At 45.4% G+C, this 21,648-nt stretch overlaps 2 protein-coding genes and 2 long non-coding RNA genes across 7 annotated transcripts; 2 read left to right on the top strand and 2 right to left on the bottom strand.

Moving 5' to 3' along the window:
- Positions 1-1,007: 1,007 nt before the first annotated feature.
- Positions 1,008-6,350, top strand: LOC148426080 (gamma-enolase). The gene is made up of 13 exons (XM_088410068.1): positions 1,008-1,171; positions 1,378-1,463; positions 1,955-2,050; positions 2,982-3,040; positions 3,130-3,199; positions 3,268-3,401; positions 3,475-3,697; positions 4,236-4,433; positions 4,724-4,800; positions 5,058-5,182; positions 5,250-5,358; positions 5,867-5,925; positions 6,010-6,350. Exons 2-13 carry the CDS (start codon positions 1,379-1,381, stop codon positions 6,077-6,079), a joined length of 1,305 nt encoding a protein of 434 aa, XP_088266194.1. The 5' UTR covers positions 1,008-1,171; position 1,378; the 3' UTR covers positions 6,080-6,350.
- LOC148426081 (uncharacterized) lies at positions 4,221-4,818 on the bottom strand. Its single transcript, XR_015865040.1, has 2 exons — positions 4,576-4,818; positions 4,221-4,490 (listed from the first exon to the last, which is right to left on the bottom strand). It is a non-coding gene; the product is annotated as an uncharacterized LOC148426081 (long non-coding RNA).
- A 1,488-nt stretch (positions 6,351-7,838) lies between the features above and the next one.
- atn1 (atrophin 1) lies at positions 7,839-18,524 on the top strand. 4 transcript variants are annotated; one of them, XM_088411547.1, is made up of 10 exons: positions 7,839-8,078; positions 10,402-10,533; positions 10,615-10,716; positions 10,926-11,045; positions 11,208-13,990; positions 14,118-14,334; positions 14,941-16,444; positions 16,574-16,717; positions 16,845-17,025; positions 17,787-18,524. In XM_088411547.1, the coding sequence occupies exons 2-10, from the start codon at positions 10,507-10,509 to the stop codon at positions 17,818-17,820; spliced, it is 5,112 nt and encodes a 1,703-aa protein (XP_088267673.1). In that variant the 5' UTR covers positions 7,839-8,078; positions 10,402-10,506; the 3' UTR covers positions 17,821-18,524. The 4 variants fall into 4 exon arrangements, 3 of the variants coding, with proteins under 3 accessions (XP_088267673.1, XP_088267672.1, XP_088267674.1); XM_088411546.1 differs by having other exon boundaries at positions 16,574-16,741; XR_015865218.1 differs by lacking the exon at positions 17,787-18,524 and having other exon boundaries at positions 16,561-16,741; positions 16,845-16,995.
- Positions 10,545-21,526, bottom strand: LOC148426078 (uncharacterized). Its single transcript, XR_015865219.1, has 4 exons — positions 21,482-21,526; positions 20,115-20,175; positions 10,770-11,022; positions 10,545-10,693 (listed from the first exon to the last, which is right to left on the bottom strand). It is a non-coding gene; the product is annotated as an uncharacterized LOC148426078 (long non-coding RNA).
- Positions 21,527-21,648: the final 122 nt, after the last annotated feature.

Genomic DNA, 21,648 nt, shown 5'->3' with positions numbered 1-21,648 from the left:
CAGGAAGTGGGTACAGTAGATTTTAAACCTGGAATTATGCATATTATATATATAAAAATTGCATCTGCTGTACAGTTTGTCTTTTATTTGTGGAGACACACGTATACATCCATCCATATATATATATATATATATATATATATATATATATATATATATATTTGTGTGTGTGTGTGTATTTTCCAATGTTAGTGACCAAGCTAAAGAATCGTAAAAAAAATTGTGAATTTGTTTGCAGTCAATTTTAAAAAAAAAGTCCAGTTTTTGAATAGGTGGAAACTAAAACTTGATCAAATAAATCAAACTAATTGACATTAATGGAGGCATTTTTGTCCCTACTTTATCCTAACATTTTTTAATGTCTACAGTCTAGACATTCAAATGATTAGGATCCTTTTTATGTTCCTGCAGAGCTTGCTGATGAGCTAATCATTTGAATCAGATGTGTTGTAGAGAGAAACAGCGAGAACATGCAGGATACCGGCCCTCGTGGACTGGAGTTTGACACCACTATACTCTTAAAAGATACGTAAAAATACGTCTTTGGGATCAAATGACTTCAAATATTCCACATTTAGCTGTGTATAATTGTTGTCAATCTGCAATTGGCTGATTTAATCGGTCGAGCCCAAATTGTATTTCTCGGGGACTCAAATTTGCTGTCCATGGATGTGTAGGACACCATGAGCGGTTTTGCCCAGAGACCAAAAATGTCCGCAAGCAGCCATCGCTTGTCCTTTCCCTTACTGTGCTTGTGTACCAATGACATCCACGACTATTTTTAAAAGCTTATCGTCCCTCCGGGCGGCGTCACCTGTCTACCTGTCTCCTTGTCCTGCTTTCATCACCGTGATTATGAGGTCACAGTGGACGCTCATTTTAGGGATTTGAACAGACGTGATGAGCTGGCTTTGTATGTAGTGAGCTTCCTTGCAAAAAGAGGCAACAAACGGCAGCCATGTCAGGCAGCCCCCCCCATCCCCATCTTTGATCCGCCATTCTGGTGCCCCCTCCCTCCGCCGTGCAACATCTCGTGACTCATCAGACCCTCCCCCCTCCTCTTGCCGCTGTTTACGTAGTACTCACCCTCCTCCTCATCTCCCATTTCTCCGCTTCCTCTCGTTCTCGCGCATCGTCTCGATTTCTTCACCGGGCGTCAAACGGGCTGCAGGTAAGAATTTCTCCATCCCTTTTTCCTCCATCTTCTCCCGTTGCCGCGGCGCTGACGATTCCGCCATGACGCGCGGATTCACGCTTGAGAATGCCGCATTTGCTTTTTATGCCAAGTGTTTTTTTCTGCAGGAATAATATGCATGCGTTACTGCAAATATAGAACACATACTGCGATTTATTTGTGTGTGTGTGTTTTTTTAACAGGATGTCCATAGTGAACATTGTTGCCAGGGAGATCCTGGACTCCAGGGGAAATCCAACAGTGGAAGTTGATCTTCATACCAATAAAGGTTATTGGAAATGCATTTGAATATACAAGGTTAAATACCAGATGGTTCTCAAATGGGGGTACCAAAGGGGGTACCGTAGATTTTAACCGATTTTCAGCAGGTATCAGTGAATATAATTGAATGTTTTTTGGCGTCACAGGAAAAGAGCAGCTTTCCTTTCAAATTGAGAGCAAATTGATTGGAATCTGAAGCAACATTGTTTTAACTCGGGTGTGTCCAAAATAGGGCCCGGGGGTCATATGCGGCCCATCATCCACATATTTGTGGTCTGTGTCTTATAGTAAAAATACATTTGGACATGGCCCACAATCCTCCAAATATTTTTGACCATTCGGAAATGAAAGTGCCCAGCTCAGAAAAATGAACGCCAAAAATCTCATTCATATTTTCCTTCCTAATTTTTCACGATTGTGCACAAATGTGCACTGAAAATGAGCAAATACTTCTAAGTTTACATGCATGTATCGTTCACGGTTTTGTCCCCTATCCAGGTCTGTTCCGGGCCGCTGTGCCAAGCGGCGCCTCCACCGGCATCTACGAAGCTCTGGAACTGCGAGATGGAGACAAGACTCGCTACAAGGGCAAAGGTAGATTGGAAGACACTGCGGCCATTACACTGACACATTTTTCACAAACCGCATGCGAATGCTGAGTAATGTCACCGAGGACAGGTCACACCGCATACCATCGAAATCCCGGGAACATGCGTTTCCCGCCCTCTCGTGCCCCTGAGAACAATATGTCTATTATTGTGGTACAGTGGATATACAAAGTCTACACACCCTTGTTCCGATGCCATTTTTTCTCATGGTAACAAATACCAGTCGGAGGTAGCACAACACCTTCAGGCTGCGGATGAAACACACACACGCACACACACAAGTCTGCGACAGCCAGTAGAAGAGCGGTGTTCCGGTTCCCATTTTACATGAGTAGAATGTCGCTGATTGTGGAATGTAACTGATTATATTAACTGATTGTATTAACTCTTCCAGTGCCAAGTGTTATTGGAGAAAAAAAAACCCTCTAGAGTCTCCGTATATTTAGCAGTTTCACTCACCTTTCAAGGCCAACACAATATTGTGAGCTAAGTCCATGTAAATATGGGCGCTGCCGTTGAAAGATCGACTTCCATTCTTCAGTCACACTTGCAAGTAGGTAACAGCTGTGTTGTAAGTGTGGAAACACTGCCATCCAATGGTCACAGTTAGTACTACAGTGCTCATTTGGCTTACATTGGGTAAGCATTAGTCAAGTGTCAGCTCCTCTCCATAAAAAAACTTTTTGACCAGAATTTTATTCTTTATTATTGTTATTACTATTTTAAAAGATGAGAATTCTCATCCATGGCACTGAATGTCCAGAAAAGCGGGTTGGAAAAGCTTTATTTTAGGTTAAAAAAAAATTCACATACAAAAACCTGGCATTTGAACAGGGGTGTGTAGACTTTTATATTCACTGTCGCGCTCAGTGCATCATACTGAGAATTGAATATGATTTTGTGCGGTTATGTCTTAGGCGTAACCAAAGCAGTTGGTCACATCAATGACACCCTTGGACCTGCCCTCATCCAGTCAGTGAGTAGGACCAAAGTAGTTGGAGACATCTTTGTTTGTCTTCACATAGATGGTGACATCTCTTCTGTGTGTGTGTGTTTGTGTTTCAGGGGATCAGTGTGCTGGAGCAGGAGAAACTGGACAACCTGATGATCGAAATGGACGGAACCGAAAACAAATGTAGGAATTTTATTCTCAATCGTCCCAATTTCGATCGAATAGCCAACGCAGCCATCGCTTCTGTGCAGCTAAGTTTGGAGCCAACGCGATTCTCGGTGTGTCACTGGCCGTGTGCAAAGCGGGAGCGGCTGAGAAGGACGTTCCCTTGTACCGCCACATCGCCGATCTGGCGGGAAACCGAGACCTGGTTCTCCCGGTTCCCGTGAGTCTAAAATTACTCCTGGTATTATCTCTGAACTCAAGTAGAAATCGCTTGACCCGAATTTCACTTCCAGGCTTTTAATGTGATCAACGGGGGCTCTCATGCCGGGAATAGGCTGGCTATGCAGGAGTTTATGGTACTTCCTGTAGGGGCGGAGTCATTCCGAGAGGCCCTGCGCGTGGGGGCGGAGCTATACCAGACCCTGAGGGGTGTGATCAAGGAGAAATACGGGCAGGATGCTACCAATGTGGGTGACGAGGGGGGGTTCGCGCCCAACATTCAGGAGAACAGTGAAGGTGAGATGCAAAACGATATATATATATATATATATATATATATATATATATATATATATATATATATATATATATATATATATATATATATATATATATATATATATATATATATTTATATTCCAATGTTGGTACTATTTTTTTTTAACCTTTTTTCAATTAGCTACCCCTGTGAAATATTTCTTTGCAGACAAATGTCCCATAAACAGCCCATTATAGTATATAATAATAATGTTTACATTATATTATAATGCATAGATTATATTTTATGTATAAATATAAGATATATTGCATTTATATCGTTATATGTATGTGATACATCATATTATAATAATGACATTATGCAATATGACACTTACAATAAAGGGGCACAAAATTTTGCAAAGGAGTCACAATGTTCCAGTCAATTTCCTTATATTTTGAAAAGAAAAAAATGTATTGCTCCTCGATCAAACAGCAATACACCTGCAAAATTTTCAAACTCCTCATACCCCCGGAAGTAGTTTCACATTTGAGAACCCACCTGACTTACGTGCAGCTCTGGAGCTGATCAAGACGGCCATCGAGACGGCGGGCTTCACAGACAAAGTGGTGATCGGGATGGACGTGGCCGCCTCCGAGTTCTTCATGGAGGGCAAGTACGACCTGGACTTCAAGTCCCCGCCCAACGCCGCCCGCAACATCAGCGGCGAGGAACTGGCCGCCATCTACCAAGGCTTCATCAACAACTACCCAGGTCCGGGCGTGCGTGTATCTCCTCGCTCATTATCTGCCTTATCTGCATCCTCGTCACCTCGGGGACAAAAAAAAAAAAAGAACAAGTGAGCCTGTTGCCGCTTCAACCCCCCAATTAGACCTGTTAAAGAGCTTTTAATTACATGCTGCAGCGCTCATTTGGCAGGCGGGGATGTGCTTCTTTGCCCTGGTAATAGCGTGTGCAACAGCGTGGAACACGATTTCACGCCGGCGTAAATTACTTGTAAACCACTTAGGCTCCTTCAAAGCGCTGCTTTCCTTCCCCAACAGTGGTTTCCATTGAAGACCCCTTCGACCAGGACGACTGGCCAGCTTGGACTCAGTTCACAGCTTCAGTGGGCATTCAGGTAGAAAAAAAAGATCTTGTCACATATCCATGTTCAAATGAAAGTTTTTTTGTGGTGTGAAAAATAGACTAGGATAAATACTTCCAAAACTTCTTATTGTGGCATAAACTGTTTTTTTTTGGGGGGGGGGGGGGGGGGACTAAACTAATGTCCACTATAGCGGACGCAAATTAATCGACTGGATCTCAGAAGGATATAGACTTTTTAAATCCACTGTAGATAGATGTATGGACAATATAATGTGCTATATTGTGTAGGTGGTTGGGGATGATCTGACCGTCACCAACCCGCGTCGGATCCAGCGCGCCGTGGACGAGAAGGCCTGCAACTGTCTTCTGCTTAAAGTCAACCAGATCGGCTCCATCACGGAAGCCATCAAGGCGTGAGTCCTTTCTGTGCGCACGTGGCCGCCGACGGCTTTTCTGCAAGCTCATCGTGTTCTCCTTCAGCTGTAAGCTAGCTCAGGAGAACGGCTGGGGCGTGATGGTGAGCCACCGTTCGGGTGAGACAGAGGACACCTTCATAGCTGACCTGGTGGTGGGCCTCTGCACCGGACAGGTGAGAAACAGTCGTGATCAAGTACACTGTGAAATTACAGATAAAATGGAGAACGGTCAGGTTCAGTCAACTTAGAACATTTAACAAAACACAAGGAAGGAAGACAAGAGATTTGGGCTCTTTTTACTCACGAGGAGAATGGACAGAGATCATCGCAGATCTCCTACTGGTCTTATAGACTTTGGGTAGGCCCTAGTTCCAAAGCCATTGCTGCCTGAAGGGTTCGGGGACTGATATAACAATTAGATTGAGATAGTGGGGTATGTGGACGTGAGTCCTTACACTATCAGTCCATGCAATTGTTGCTAACTTTTTTTCCAGGATCATAACCAACACACAAATTCAAATTCCAAGCGCCCCCTTTGAGATATTGAAAATGACCGAAGTGGATCACAAAGTATTCAGAAAGACCAGTTGAATTTGTAGTGTGAATAACGACTTCAACTTTCAACACTTAGACTATTGAATTGTTATTAAAGAATTGATTTTTGGGGGGGTGTTTTTTTAGATTAAGACTGGAGCCCCATGCCGCTCGGAACGTTTGGCCAAATACAATCAGCTCATGAGGTGCGTGTATGTCTTTTACTTACCACTTTGTTCTTTTGATTTTTTTTTTTTAACGTGTGCTTTCTCTTTCTCTCGGAACTTCAGGATTGAGGAAGAATTGGGCGAGCAGGCTCGCTTCGCCGGACACAACTTCCGCAATCCCAGCGCACTTTGAGCACCCGGTGACGTCAGCGATTCGGAAATGCTCCATTGCGCTATGCTATGTTGATCCCAGGCTCTGTTATCATGCGGCTGAAATTCCTGAATGGCGCGAACGTCTCCCTGCAATTGAGCTCTGTCAACTTGTTGTTGATTTTCGTCCTTTAGTGTGCTTTGGTCGTCTTCCCTGTTGACTTTCCTACTGTGAATACTACGCTGCTTTAAATGAAATCATAGTGTGTGTGAATCAGTGTGGCAAATAAAAAGATGAAAACGTCGTGACTATATTCAAGTCTCTGTCTTGAAGAGGGGGTGTCTTTGTCCTGGTTTCAGGTTTCTTGCTGATAAAGAGAATTCTGGCCAGGGAACGCAAGATAGAAGTTTTTAAATTCCCTGAGTAAAGACGTAAATTCAACCTCGGCAATACTTAGTTTTACTTTTAGTGTATGCGACGGATGACATTTAGACACATTTAGACAAATGTTAATGAAACCGTCTTCAATAGTTGTAGGGCAGACGATTTTAAATAAGAACGGACATCCACTATTAGAGTGTCATTTAAAGCATGATAATGCCATCCAGTGGACATGACTGGTAATTGCTCTCTCGTCCCCTGCGTTGAAAATGGTGATGTCTTATTGCCTAGTGTTAAACCCCTTAGCTAGCTTTGTTTTCGTGTTACACTTATATTACTGTGTTGTGTTTAAATTGCAGTATAACTGTAGAACAATAGACGTGGTGTTAACTAACTAAAACAGAAAAAAAATGAGTACAGACACAATTCCGAGGACACTAGGTCTTAGTAGGGTGACTAATGAGACACTTGTATAGTGTTACCTCACTACTTTGGTTTTTGCTGCTTCACTCTACTTCAAATTTTCATTAATAACACTAACCTTATTTCTACTGCAGTTTTACTAATATACTATTTTGTGGATTTTGGTGACTGCAGTTATTTTTAGAAACTTAAACCCCACGTTAAAATTGAACTACATTTGCAGTGTATTTTGTTTACTTTATAATTGAATGAAAGAAACGAAATGAAATAGACGAAAAACAAACGCTCACTGCAGCGGACACAAAGGAATATTTTGGGTCTCAGTAAGATATTGGATTTTATGAACTTGGTGCAGGTGTACCTAACGTTGTGACCGATAAAAACCAAATCGTGATCACGTGGGCATACGTCACCTGTAATTTCACAAAGCAAACAGGAGAGGGCGCCCGAGTACACCAATGTGTTTGTGTATGTGTGCTGCTCGCTGTCTACCTTTTTTTTTTTTTTTTAGGAAGGGGGGGGTGTGGAGTCACGCAGGCGCACTGTGCACAATCTCCGGCCAGGTTACTATGGTTACCACACAATAGGAGACGGGACAGGGGGCTGCGTGAAGGAGAGAGAGGGAGGAGAAAGAGGAGGTCTGCAGAGCCGCTTGGCTGGACACAAGCTTCTCCCAGACAAGACAGCTGCAGGACAGACGAGCATGAACCAAATCGTGGTTTGAAAAAAAAAAATCAAACACTGTTTTGTTGTTTGCAAGCCAAACATCAATATTTAGTCGACTGGAAAGGTGACTGCCCCCCTCCGCCCCCCTCCCTCTTTTTTTTCGTCTCATTCAAATCACGCCCTCCTCCCTCTCCCTTTCTCTCCATTGCCTCTCGCAGAACCAGGCAGAGGTATATAAATATATATATAAAAAAAAGTCGTCTTGGAGGAAGAGGGGGTGTAGAAGGGGAGAGGAGGGGGGCAAGGCAAAAAAAAAAGGGGGTGGGGAAGAGCCGAGCGCACATACGCATCAATTTGTACAGTTCAGTTTTTTCCACGCCGCTACGGAGATTTCAGCCGCATTGTTGCTATTGCCCGCTCGCTTGCTGCTGCTTCTGTTTTTTCTTTTTTTTGTGCAACATGAGGCGGCGTGCGCTGCGAGAAAAGGCGACAAAAAAGAGGGCGAGGAAGGAAAAAGGGGGAGTAAGAGAGGAGCAGCGGCGGCAGTAGCACGCATCGCTGGATATTAAAGGTAAGCACAATTAAGAGGGGGGGAGTTAAGTGGGAGGGGGGGCATGGGGGTGCAATATAATGCATGCTTATGCTGTGTGTTTTGGAATCTACACCACCATCATTGCACCCCCCCCCCCCCCCCCCACCCTCGCCCCCCCACCCAGTCCTTCTCCATTGTGCCTTAATGTCATCCCGGTGCTGCGTTCAAGATGACGGCCACATTCCTGCAAAGCGAAGCAAAAAAAAAAAAAAATCAAATAAATAAATAAATAAATAAAATACGAAAAAGGGGGAGCCGCTGCTCGATGCAATCCGCCATTCCGTTTCCTCTCATCCATTCATGCTGCTCCTACCTTGGCGTGCGTGTGTATCAATTACACTGCAGTGGGCTCATGACTGATTTTTTTTTTTTTTTTTTTGCAAGTTCACGTCAGTGTGGCCAATGTCAGGGCAGCTAGCTGCCACCTGTATCATGCATCATAAATCTATTTGCTTCATAAACACGTGCGTATGGACTCCATCTTTTTTTTTTTTTTCCTCTTTTGATTGTGTGTCGACTTAGTCACTGCAGCATGCACTAATAATTAATGCACCGTCATGAGTAGCGCTGCCGCCGCTGCGGACGCTGTTTGTACACACGCACGCCTGCTAAAAATGACAGTTTCCCCTACTGGCACCGCACACTATTTATATCCCTCATTCAAAATACATCGGCCGTTTTTCACCGTGGCATGAATGAATGGATGCGGCCATCTTTTTTTTTTCCTTTCTAGCAGCGGGAAATGAGCAAGCGATGTTTGCCAGTCATAACCAGGTCATGTGGGTTAACCACAAGTGGCTGAGGGTGAGGGATGTTGTGGTGAAAGTGCTAAGGGGGAGTGGCTTGCATTTTGCCGGACAGCGGGAGCAAAAAGGCATGCATGCACGCCTGCGTGTGCGTAAGCTTGATTTCTTTTTTTTTTTGGGTGACCAAAAGCACCAAAAGGCCTTCAATGTGTGCCAGTAGGTTTTTGGCCACCTTGTGTGAGTCTTTAGAGCAGCAGTGAAAAGCAGTGGCGTTGGTGTGGAGAGACATGCTGAGAATTTAAATGTGGAAACAAGGCTTTTGCAGTTGTAAATTACATGTTGGAAAACAATGGTGCAAATTCTTCTGTGTGCAATTCTATTTCGCGAGGGATGGAGGCATGCTCTGTAGAAGCGTGGCGCTGCCATTCGGAGTGAGCAGTTTTGATCGGAAAACTCTATTGAATGTGTTTAAATGTGTTTGAACATGTTTACGACTCATTCAAACGTATTTATGTTTACATTTGAATGCATTTGCGAACACATCCTAACAGACTTGTAATTATGATTGAACATACTTGCAAATGCATACTTTTAAGCCAAATGCTACAAGCATGGCCTTGTTATCTATAATGCCACAGCATATTGACTATGTATGCACATAACCCCACGGCATTATGGGAAAAATTGCTGGAACAACCACAATCATAAAAATGTGAAAAATATGTTCACTTATTTAGTTTTTAAACATCTTGGTGCAATTCGGGAATACTTAACTTGTACATTCTGTTGACATGAGGAAAAATGTTGCTTTAAGCATTTAGCTTCCAAGTACATTTGAACAGTTGCAAATACATTTGAATGCATTTGCAAATACATCCTAATGTACTTGTAATTGTGTTTGAGCATACTTGCAAATGCATTCAAATATACTTTCACGCACAGCTAAAATCATAGCATATTTTTCCATAATGCCACACCATCTTGATTATGCATCCAAATTCCCCATGGCAGTATGGGAAAAATGTCAAACGAACATAATAATAAAATTTAAAAACTCACAATGTTCACTTATTTAGTTTTCAAACATAATGGTATAATATGGCTAATTGCAATAAATAGCTTTTTTGTTTACTTTTGTACAAAGCTTTGGCGTTATGAGAAGGAAATACTGTTTCGAGTATTTAACAACATTCGAACAAATCAACTTTCCATTTTTTTCCATGATACATAAGGTTATTGACTTAGGCATTATGGGAAAAATGTTAATTTAAGTTAAACGCTAATTTAGTGTTTAAGCTACCCAAGTACATTCCTGAAGGCTAAATGCTAGCACAACATTTTTTTTACTCACAAGGTATGAACTTGCACATAATGGGAAAATTGCCTCATTGACATAATAATAAAACCATACAAATTACTAAATAATAATGTTTACCTACGTAATTTTCAAACACTTTTCAAGCACATGCATGCATATGCAAGTATGTTGCCTTCAAAATCAGCAGTAGAGCCCCAAGCCCCAATAAGGCCTTCTTTGTTTCTGATTTTTTTTTCAGGTTTCTCCGTGGTTTATAAGTTACGTGAGCAAGCAACCACAGAATCAACCTATTTGGGCCACGCGATGACTTGTGTAGTAAAATGGAGAGCATAAAGAAGAAATCATGAAAACACGGACGCACAAAGATTCGGTATGCTACAGTCGCCGGCAAATATGGACTTATGTTTATTATCGTACCAGCCTCCCTCACCCCCTTGTTCTGGTCTCGCAGGTGCCCATGCGAAGTGGGCGGCGGCGGGGAGCGAGCGAGGAGAGGAGGGGTCGACGCCCGCACGCCAGCCCCACTCGACCTGAGCGCAACGATAGACAGACGGTATAAACACCCTCTGTTTTTAAGTGTACTCCGCGCGTAGTATAGAGCGGCACCTTTGCGAAGTCGGCGTTGTTCCGTAGTGTATTTATAACCTGAACATCTGGGATGATGCACGTTTGATGTATCGGCATCGTCGCATGCGCGAAAACGGTCTAAACACAGACGTTGGGTATTTGAACGGAAGAATTCAAAGTATTGTATGGTTGTAGCCAAGAGGTGGCGGCGAGGAACTGGCTGGGAATCGCTTCAGTCGCAGATCACAAGGCCATGATTCATCAGAGAGCGAGGGGGAGGAACTTGTGTCTCCTGCAAAAAGGCAGAAAGTTCAGGTTTGTCTTACATTTCATCAGCCCGTTATATAAAGCTGGAAATAATTCATGCGTCTGAGCAACAGGGTGTTATTTTTCGCTGTGCAGAAATATGCCCTGGCAATAGATCCTTTCACAACATTGATTTTTCTACTTGATCCACAAATGATCTTTTCTTGTCAGGATTCGGCAGCCACCCCGAACCCTCCAACGTCAACACACAGCGCTGACAGCTTGGCTCCCTCTGCTGTTCCGCCTCCCACCTCTGCGGCCAGCCAATCCCGCGAGAGCGACAATGAGGACGGCCAATCCCAGGGCAGCAGGAGTTCGGTTGTCGGGAGCCTGGCCAATAGCAGCAGCAGCTTGAGCAGCGGGCGGGACATCGACCAGGACAATCGTTCCTCATCCCCGAGTCTCTCCGCTTCCCCCCTGGGTAGCCTCGACTCTGATTCTGAGGGCCCGGACTCACCAAAGCAAGGAGAGAGGGAAAGGGAGAAAAGCAAAGATGGAGGAGCGGGAAACCTGTCCGTGGAGGACAAAAGGCCGCCACGGGAGCGGAGAGGGGAGGATCCCTCCGGAGACGAACAAAAGACGGATACAGATGCACAAATTGAGGACTGCGCACTTAAGCCTATCCATCCCTGCCCCTCCTCTGGTCTCAGTTCCTCGGTTCGCGGCTCTGGGGATTCTTCTTCCAATGACAGCACTTGTGGGAGGAAGTCGTATTTCTCCCTGGACTCCAAACTAATGTCCAAAGTGGAGTACGGTGGACAAACAGGCGCCGATGCGGTGCCTAGTGGCAATAGAATGAATTCCAAAGCCAACACACAATGTGTGACAAAGACATCTGCCGCAGGTGGAGATTTTTCCCATAACAGCCCTGGCCTTCCCCACTCCTTGCCCCCGCCTCTTCCTCCTCCACCTGCTCTAAAACCACTGGAGCTTGGGGGACAAAATCTTCCCCCTGAGGTTAAAATAGAACGAGACAAAATGGAAAAGGCAGAAAAGCACCTGGACAAGGCCCAGTCCGCGCCTCCTTCTCTGTTGCAGACTGGACCCCAGCCGCAAACGCAATCACAACCCCAAACTCAGACCAACACCCACCCCCATCATTACAGCTCCCCCAGCTGGCAGGGTGGCACAGCACCCGGTTGCCAGGGAAGTTGGGGCTACACCCGTTACCCCGGCAACCATCACCCACACCAGCATCAGCCCCCAGTGCAGCAACAGCAACTTCCCTCTGTTTACAACTCCCCTTCCTCTCGACACTCCTCCTCTCACTCCTCTTACCTCCCCCATCCGCATCCTCACCCCCACAGGGAGTACCTTCCCAGGTATGCCGCAGGGGGAGGGGACAGAGAGAGGGGGGCTGCAGGAGACAGGGAGCGGGGAGTGAGGGGTGAGTGTGTAGCGAGGGAGCTTAACAGGGAGTTTTCTGCTCCCATAGGTAACAACAACAACAATAACAGTGGGGGTAACAGTAGTGGCCCAAATAGCATCCAAGGCAGAGAATTTCCAGGACTGTCCATGGGTCAGAACCGGGATTTCCAAGGCACTGGAAGAGATGGACCGTCTAACATCGGTCCTGATAGAAAAGACTTTGTTCCAGCTTTCCGCGACAGAGAACTGGATAGGGAACGTGAGGCGGGAAGAGAGTTCTCCATGCCAAGCCAAAACCAGAGTAGAGACTTTGGCCCCAACGGAGCTGGAGGGGGGCATCCCAGAGACAAGGACAGGGGCAGATGGGGTGATTTTGGAGGGCAAACAAGAGAAGTTGGGGGGAACTGTAACCCAAACAACAACTCGATTTCTCAAGGAAACCATCCAAGTTCAAATAGTGGACTACCTGCAAACCCCATGCTAGGCAGAGACCCACCGGCATCACCCCAAAACAACAACAACCATCCATCTCATTCTTCCCTGCCCCCACACTCACATCCAACAAACTTAGGCAGTCGGGAGTTTCCTCCTCCCATGGACCAGGCACAAACCCCTTCCTCTGGCTCCGACCCTTTTCACAGAGAGTATCCTCCCACTGGAGGGAAAGACTTCAATGCAGGGAGACCTCCCTCCGCTGGAACTAATCGAGATTATCTCAGCCCACCTGGCGTTACTTCTAATCTCATAAGAGAGTTTTCAGGGCCTGGTGGAATCCAAAATCCCCACGCTTCTCATCCCCATTACCAGTCTGGACCCAGAGACAGAGAGAGGGAGTCAAACCTGCGAGAGTCAACACTATACCAAAACCGTGGGGGTCCAAATCAACCTCCTGCTCTCTCGCCATCTTCCTCCACCGGTCACGCACACACTCCAAATTCAACCTATCCTCCTCCGCCACCTCAACCTCCTTTACCACCATCCCACTCTTCTCATGCCCAGCAACACCCACCTGGTATGGCACCCAATGTTCGCCCTCCTCTCTACCAGTCATCTGCCCAAACTCCTCCGACACATGTATCTCCACTACCGAGCCCATCTACAAATCAGATCGCAGGTTTCTCGTCGTTTCCCCCCGGACCCGCCCCCGCACCTAACATGCCACTTCCTGGGCCCGGCGTTTCATCCAGCTGTTCACCCGGATGCCGCCCTTCCCCTTTACACGGCACCTTGAACAACCACCCGACCTTCAGTGGACCGTACCACTCCAATGGAAGCAGTGGTAATAGCCTAGCTAACAGCAATAGCAACAGTGGCACACCCACGAACAGCAATACCAACTCCCAATCACCTCAGAATGTCTCTAAGGGGCCTCCACCGCTCACTAACAGCGTTTCGGCACCTGCCACCAGCTTGTCGCATCCCAGTGGAGATGGCCATTCAGATTCTGGCCCGCCTCCTGCACCTGTCATTAAAGAGGAGCCTCTAGAAGATAGAGAAGAGAATGAGAGTCCACCACCCGTGTTGAGAAGTCCGTCTCCTGAACCCAAGCCTGTAGACATTCCTATTCACGCGAGCCAGTCGGCAAGGTAACGTCAGAGATATTAAAATCCCGTGTTGGTGTTTTCTTTTATTTCTTTTAATTCATTCATAGATAAAGTGGCATCACAATGATTGAAGTATTGACCTCTGTCAATCACTGTGTCACTTGTCTAGGTTTCACAAAGTCCTTGACCGTGGTAGCGGCAACTCCTGTGCCCGCAGCGATGTTCTCTTTGTTCCACTGGATGGTTCCAAATTATGGAAGAAGAGAAATGAGGTGATAGAAAGAGCTCGGAGGGAGGTGGAGCAACGTGCCAGAGACTTGAGAGAAAAAGAGAGAGAACGAGAAAGGGAGCGGGAGCGGGAGAGGGAGCTGGATCGCCATCTACAGGTAAGCACGTTTGTCTAATTACATTGGCTACGTTCAGACAGCCGTGTGAAGTGACCCAATCCCATTTTTTTGCCCTTATGCGATCTGTATCTGATCTTTTAATGGCAGTTTGACCGACACAGATGAATTTTTTTTTTCAAGTGCGACCCGGGCCACTTGGTTATGTGGTCTTGAAACCAATCCAAATCTGATCTTGTCACGCGACTTCAGACTGAACAGCCAGGTCGCTTTCATCCGACCAGTAAATTACGGCCAAGCAAAACCCCTCGCAAACACTCGAGGCAAACAAACACACCCTTCTTCTCCTCAATTTCCTCCTTAAATTTAACACTGAAAATATTCTGCCGGCAGTTTCAATATTGCCAGGTACTCCTTTCGGCCATGCATTATGAAAGGAAATATAGAGTAAATACTGAGTAACCTTTTGATGATAAGCAGCAAGCTACACAACAACAGTAGTAAATAACGTTTTTTCCACGAGGTTTAGATACCCGGTAAGACGACGAAGCAGGAGGAGGCGTGCGCACACATGGTTTTCATCAGTGACAATAGATTCAAGGGATTTCACAATGGGGTAAATGAGATCTTACTCTGTTTTCTCTATAGCAACAAAAAGACGCCAATGCCAATGCTGCAGCTCGTCAGGGATCCTCCCTCTTCTTCCCCTCTTCGTCCTCAATCATCCTCGATCCTTCGTCGTCTTCTTCCTGCCCGGGCAACCCAGCTGCTCACCCTTCTCATCACGTTCAACATCATCCCTCGCACCCTCATGCTCACCTTCCTCCGACACACCACCTCCATCCCGGCCTCTCTCACGCTATCCCCCACTCACTTCTGCTTCCATCCATGGCTGGAGCGTCAGCGGTAGTTGGGGGTCCTCAGGGCGCTTTGGGGATTGGTATAGGGGGTCCTTATCTTGGTCCTGATACCCCAGCTTTAAGAACCCTTAGCGAGTATGCTCGCCCTCATGCCATGTCTCCCCTCGGGGCAGCGAGTCGGGCCCAAGCACACCACCCTCAACTCCATCACGGCCACCCTCACGTTCATCCTTCGTTCTTTCTTCCCCAATTCCAAAATCACGCCATAGGCCATCCGCATCATCTACCAACAGATGCCGCAACGGCTGCGGCCATCTTGGGCTTTCTGTACGGTGGCAGCCTGGAAGGGGGCCCGGGTATTGGGGGACACCCCGGGGTAGGCGGAGGACCGGTACCTGGAGGAATCGGGTCTTCGGGGTTAGGAGGGGTCGGCTTTCCTCATGCGGTCGCTGCTCACAGGGAACGCATGAAGCCGGGATTTGAGTTTAAGAGTGATGAACGGGTCTACCCACCGGGTTCCATTCATGATCCTGCAGCTCTTGCCCTCGCTCACTCTCATTCCCACGCCAACGCCCATACCCATGCACATGCACATGCCCACTCATTGCTCCTCGGGGGAGGTGGAGCGGGAGCTAATGAGGTGTCGATCTATTGCACTCCTCCTCCCCCAGCTCCAACCGGCCCACCGCACCTCCCGAACCCGACACTGGCCCCAGTAACTCGACCTCCAAACCCTCCTGCCCAGCAGTCCCTGTCCAATCCACCTCCTTCGTCGCTCCTGCCGCCTTCGCACCCTTCTCACCCTTCATCCGCGCCGCCGCACCCCGCCCCGCCCCCCGCAGCCCCTGCTGTACCTCCACCTGCCCCCCCTCCTCCGACTGCTCCGCCAACCTCCAGCGCCACCTCAATCCATCACCCAGTCCCCAATTCTTCTTTTCCTCCTTCCCTCGCCTCTCATCCGCCGTCGGCCCCAGCCACTTCCGAGTCGTACCCAACGCCGACTCGATCGCCGGCCTCATTCGAGCGGGAACGCAGCGGAGAACGGGAGCGGGAGAGGGAACGGGACAGGGCGCCGTTGCCAGCTTTTACGGACAGGGAGCGTGAAAGAGAGAGGGAGAGAGAAAGGGGAGGAAGTGGAGGAGGAGCAGGAGGAGGCAATGCAACTGGAGGAGGAACAGGTGGAGGAAATGGAGGAGAAAATATGGGTCGTGTCCAGATGCTGAATGTGACGCCCCACCATCACCAGCATTCCCACATCCACTCACACCTTCACCTGCATCAACAAGACACAGGTACCCACTGCGACTAACTATGCTACTTTGCTCGAGTCGGCGTTATCCAATATCGATGTTCTGCGTTGACCGTTTCTTTGGCTCCTATTAAATATCTCCTTTATTTCCTATTACATCATTGGCATCTAGCGGCGGGCGGGGTTCACCCCCTGATGGACCCGCTGGCGTCAGGGTCTCCTTTGGCACGGCTCCCTTACCCAGGAGCGACAATGGGCACCCCCATCCTGGCTCACCCCCTCACTGACAGCGAGGTTCTTCGCCAACAGCTGTTTGGTGAGGAGAAGACTCCTCGTCCATGTACTCGCTCACTTTTTTACTCTCAAAACAGTCCTCCAAATTTATAGAAACCATTTTGACTTGGGATACTGATGACTGTACTGCTCCGGGACACTCCTCCCAGGTGCTCCTTTCCGTGACATGCCCCAACCGTCCTCCCTCACTGGTCCCATGTCGGCAGCCCATCAGCTCCAGGCCATGCAGCAGGCCCAGAGTGCCGAGCTGCAGATCCAGAGACTGGCCCTGGAACAACAGTGGATTCATCACCATCACCACCACTCCCTCACCCAGGATGAGTACTACAGGTTTGTGTTCTTAGTCAAACTAAGGCCTGACACCAGTATCCACAAGTGCTGAAATAATCCAAAATAATGAAAAGAGCCGTTGGAAAAGATGAAAAATCGCGCCTTGCCGAGCCGATACTCGAGAAATTGCGATAATTTGCCTTGCCAAATGAGGGGCTTCAAATGCCATCCATTAGATCTGGTGGGTGATTGCTCCACTGAAACCACAATGGTTGGACAAACTGAGACATTTGCCCACAGGTCAACATTCTGCATTTTTAAGAATCTGGACATTCGATCCCAGATACATAAGTATTAAATCGATTTAATACTCAAGTACCTGGAAATTAATGTCCTTGATGTACTTGAGTATCGATTTAAAATGGAATTTAATGTCCGGACTCTTAAAAAAAAACGTGAAAATACATCCCTGGCATTGAATGAGTTAATACTGTCTAAAATTGTACAAGCACCTCACTGTATTAACATTAATATTATATTTACGTTAATCATAAAACATTTCAGCTCATTTCTAGACTTTACATTACAAAATCATCTTGCGGACCGGATTACACCCGTTTGCGGGCCAGAACCGGCCCCCGGGCCGTATGTTTGACACCCTGCTCTCTGAGTTTCAAATTCATATTTCATAGTTTCATATTTTCATGCCTAATTAATTGAAAAGACCATTTAGTGGCGTTTTAATGTAAATGCAGCTCCTGTTTTTCGTAAAACTGTAGCATGAAAAAACATTCATATATTTTCCCCTTTTGACCTTTCAGTCACCTGAAGAAAGAGAGTGACAAGACCCTGTGAGGGAGGGGCCCAAGAAGGAGCGGCGGAGAGGAGAAAACAAAAAAAAACAAAAAAAGGAAAACGGGAGAATGTGTGCAAACTTTATGAAGCAAAATAAAAGCACTAAAAACTATGACGAGACAAAGACTTGACGGAGCAATTTCCAATCCGTCCGTGTCAAACGCACCCAGTTGAAGTTCCGGACTCTTTTCCTGCATTGTGCTCTTCAACTTCAGTCCTGTTTTTTGTATTGTGCTCTGTACAGTAAATGAATTACTAGATGGCGGCGGCAATAGTATGAGGTACAGTCACGTGTAACATATTTGATGCCAGATGGAATGTGTACATGAGTCTTTTTAATGTCATTGCATGTAGCTTTAGGAACTTACTCGGATCTGATGGAACTTTTGGTTCTTCATTTTAGTACAAAAAAAAAAAGCCCTCATTTGTATCTGAGGGTTCTATATGCATGAAACCAGCCTTTTAATGTTCTGTTTACAACAGTATTGTTATTATTATTATTATTATGTCGTCTGTTTGTTGATAATGATATAATTATATATACGGTACATATTATTTGTATTATTTTTTTACATTTTCATGGTATGACTGTCAGTCTTGATTTTTATTTTCAATTGACCTTGTGAAACAAGATGCGAACGAAAGCAGAAAGAAAGAAAAAAAAAAAGAACCCGGAAATAAATTATCTCTTTTTTTGCTATGTTTTTACTTGTGCACGTGCGATCATTTACCTTGAGTCGTCTTTGTTTTATACAAGTCACTCATGCACAAAGCATATCAAATTCCTCATGCGTCTCCCCCTCCCCCATTTGGACTCCCTCTGCCCCCCCCCCAACAGTCAAACCCCTCCCCTCTCTTGGCGAGTGTGGCTAATAGGAGACACATGGGATGAGTGTGAAGCATGGGAGTTGAGTTGCTCTATTGAACAGCAGCCGCCCTGTAGAGCTGGCATTCCATCGTGAATTGTTAAAAAAAAAAAAAAAAAAAAAAATGGAGGAGGAGCCGCGTGAGAGCGTGATTTACGGACTGCGCCGAAAGCCCGGCTGGGTGATGTGTTTTCTGGCCACGTCCGGCCTGAGGAACCTCCTTCAAAACGGACACGGATCACCGAACGAGGCCTTCGGATGCCGTGGGGATATCTGGCGGAATAAACTACAATTTTCAATCTTTTTTGCGACGATATAAAGATATACTCTGTCTGCTTGGATTCAAAATGGCTGAAAAATGCAATCGAATCTCAAATGATGATTAATAGAAGCATTTAGGGCACGAGAGCCAAACGTGTCGTTGGAAGTCACCTTGACAAAGTGTGTCAATGTACAGTATGAAAATCTGATTGTCCTCCATTTGATGACATCACATCTGCCGATGATATTCTTAGCGCCTCATCGGTCCTTTGTGAGGAAGGCTAAGGACGTTGTGAAAGGTGAGAGCAGTAAGATGAACGAACCTTGCTGTACGAAATTCAAGTCCATCTTGAGGTTACTGTATGTTGTTTTGTCCTTGATGGAAAATTCTAAGGAATGGAAATCAATCTTTCATATGATACCACCCATGTTTACATATATTCTGTCTGCCTTGAAAGATGAGTGAGAATGCTAAATATACGAGCATTCTAGAGGTTTCTTTTTCCGATGACGCTTGGCACTGAAAGAGTTAATTAATGAGTCAAATAGATTACGTTGCCACTTTGAATTGAATCTTCTGGAGACATCATCACCTCTCAGTTTCATTCATATTCCCCTGTGTGAAGAATGGACTCGGACGTTGGTTCAATCCGCTCGCTTCTTTTATAGAAAATAATGCCGCGACAACCTCAGCTAACACGAGCTGCGGTTAGCTGCAACAGGCACCGGCTGCTAATAGCCAACTGACTTCTGGGCCGGCTCTGGCCCCCGGGCCTTGAGTTTGACACCCTGTGCTCTAGCGCTTCCCATTACGATAATTATTGTAAGTAAAAATACGGCCGGTATAAAAATGCACATCTGCGCGTCAAAATCTCTAGTAGGCACCCCTACTATAAGTGGTCCACATGTTATATTGTGAGAAGAAGAACAACATCTGGCTGCATGTCTTGACTTGGACATGTCTTATCTACCCGAGGAGCTGCCATAGTCAATAAAGGGTCGCCCATTCCATTACGTTACCCTGCGTTTCCTTCGCACATACACATTTGCCCCCTCTGACCCGCAAATAAAACCTGAGGACAGCTGTCGTTTTCCACCCTCGTCACAGTCATGCGCGTGTTGCGTCCACAGAAGGTACATCTCATTCATCTTCAGCGGGAAACTCACAGAAGCGGCTGAGTGTGTCGCTCTCTCTCTCTCTCTCTCTCGGGCACACCACTCCATTGGGCTGAAGATGATACAAGAGAATCACTGTGAAGTGCTGGAGGACATCTTAAGCACCAGACGAGAGCTCTCGGCCGGCCTGAGGAGCTCGTCTGGAGATTTACCATCCCTACGAAATTATGCAGTGATATTAAAGAACCCCTATCGTGGAAATTTAAATATTTGGGTCTTTTAACGTCATTACTAAAAAACCTATTGTTTTTTATTTAAAAATGAATTTCAAATTGTTTTAAATTTTAAAAAAAGCCAGTGCTCTATATATTTAACAATGTGAAGTGGGAATGGCATAGAAAAAAACAAAAAGAGTATAATATAATAAGGTTTGAGTCTAAAGTAAAATTAAACAAAGCTATCTTCAAATTTTGTGAAACATTTTTCATGCACTTTACCAAGTATGCGGCACAGAAAAAAAAACCTCCCTTTCCAACGAAACGGGCTGCACTTTTAACTATTTATTTTATTTCATTTTCCAAATGCTATTGCACCATTCCTGGCAAGTCGTCAGTCAGCGGCGTTTCCCTCCCCACTTCACAATAACAGCCAACAGGGAGCTGTTACCTAAATACTTATCCAGATGGAAGACTGAAAAGAATTGGTAAATAGTTAGGATGAATTATGTACCTACCGTACAACCGCATAAAGTATGTGTATGCACATTTTCTAGTGCATTACTTTGGAACACTGGCCCATACCGCAATACTGCACTCATTTTTTTTCTTTAAAGAGATTTATGACGTCATGAGTGGAAAAGTCAGGGTAAGATCAAGAAAAGGAGCGCTGCTCGCGTTCAGGTACAGAAGAGCAATAAACTGTTTTACAGTTTAACTTTTAAAAAAAACTATGTATTTACACTGGAATAAAAAATTAAATATGCATGACTTCAATATATTTGTTCCATAAAATGTGCTAGAAGCACCACTAAAAGTAATGTGGAAACAAAACAAAACCTAACTACAATACAATAAAATAAAAACAGCACGTTTGTAAAAGAATATCAGTAAATAGACATATATATTATATAGTATAAAAAAGTATATATCTTTTCTGGTAGTTTTAGATCATTCTCTGCAGGTGTGCCATTTAGTATGAATTACTTAGAAGGGTTGAGAATTTGTATTACAAAAATCAACTTAAAAATCAAGAAATTACGTGTGTCAACCAAATGCTTTACTTGGTATATTATTAGCTAATTGATATCGAGGAAATTACAATAAATGTAAGCGTAAAATGGATAGAGGATCTGCTCTATGTACAAATCATAAAAACATGTCATCTTTTTTTTTTCTTTATTAATGAAGAAGTTAGCTTACCACATTTCTATTTTAAAATGCTCGTTTCCAAGTTTGCCGTCCAGGATATGAAGCTCAATTTGGTTTATTCGTTTCTTAACGGACTACACAATTACCCCAACGCATCACTGCTGCCTTCTAGTGGCTGACACGGCAATAACATCAGGTATGAAGGGAAGCAGTATTTG

The sequence above is a fragment of the Hippichthys cyanospilos genome, chromosome 3, assembly GCF_059441005.1.
Source record: "Hippichthys cyanospilos isolate Australia breed blue-spotted pipefish chromosome 3, RoL_Hcya_1.0, whole genome shotgun sequence".
NCBI lineage: Eukaryota > Metazoa > Chordata > Actinopteri > Syngnathiformes > Syngnathidae > Hippichthys > Hippichthys cyanospilos.
This window is presented reverse-complemented; position numbering and strand designations above follow the sequence as displayed.

Excerpts from the sequence above, each read along its gene's own strand:
- atn1 (XM_088411546.1), top strand. The coding sequence starts at position 10,507 with ATGAAAACACGGACGCACAAAGATTCG. Across the intron at positions 10,534-10,614 it reads CACGGACGCACAAAGATTCG|GTGCCCATGCGAAGTGGGCG; the intron begins GTATGCTACAGT and ends CTGGTCTCGCAG. Across the intron at positions 13,991-14,117 it reads CACGCGAGCCAGTCGGCAAG|GTTTCACAAAGTCCTTGACC; the intron begins GTAACGTCAGAG and ends TCACTTGTCTAG.
- LOC148426080 (XM_088410068.1), top strand. The coding sequence starts at position 1,379 with ATGTCCATAGTGAACATTGTTGCCAGGGAGATCCTGGACTCCAGGGGA. Across the intron at positions 3,041-3,129 it reads GACCTGCCCTCATCCAGTCA|GGGATCAGTGTGCTGGAGCA; the intron begins GTGAGTAGGACC and ends TTTGTGTTTCAG. Across the intron at positions 5,359-5,866 it reads TGGGCCTCTGCACCGGACAG|ATTAAGACTGGAGCCCCATG; the intron begins GTGAGAAACAGT and ends GTGTTTTTTTAG.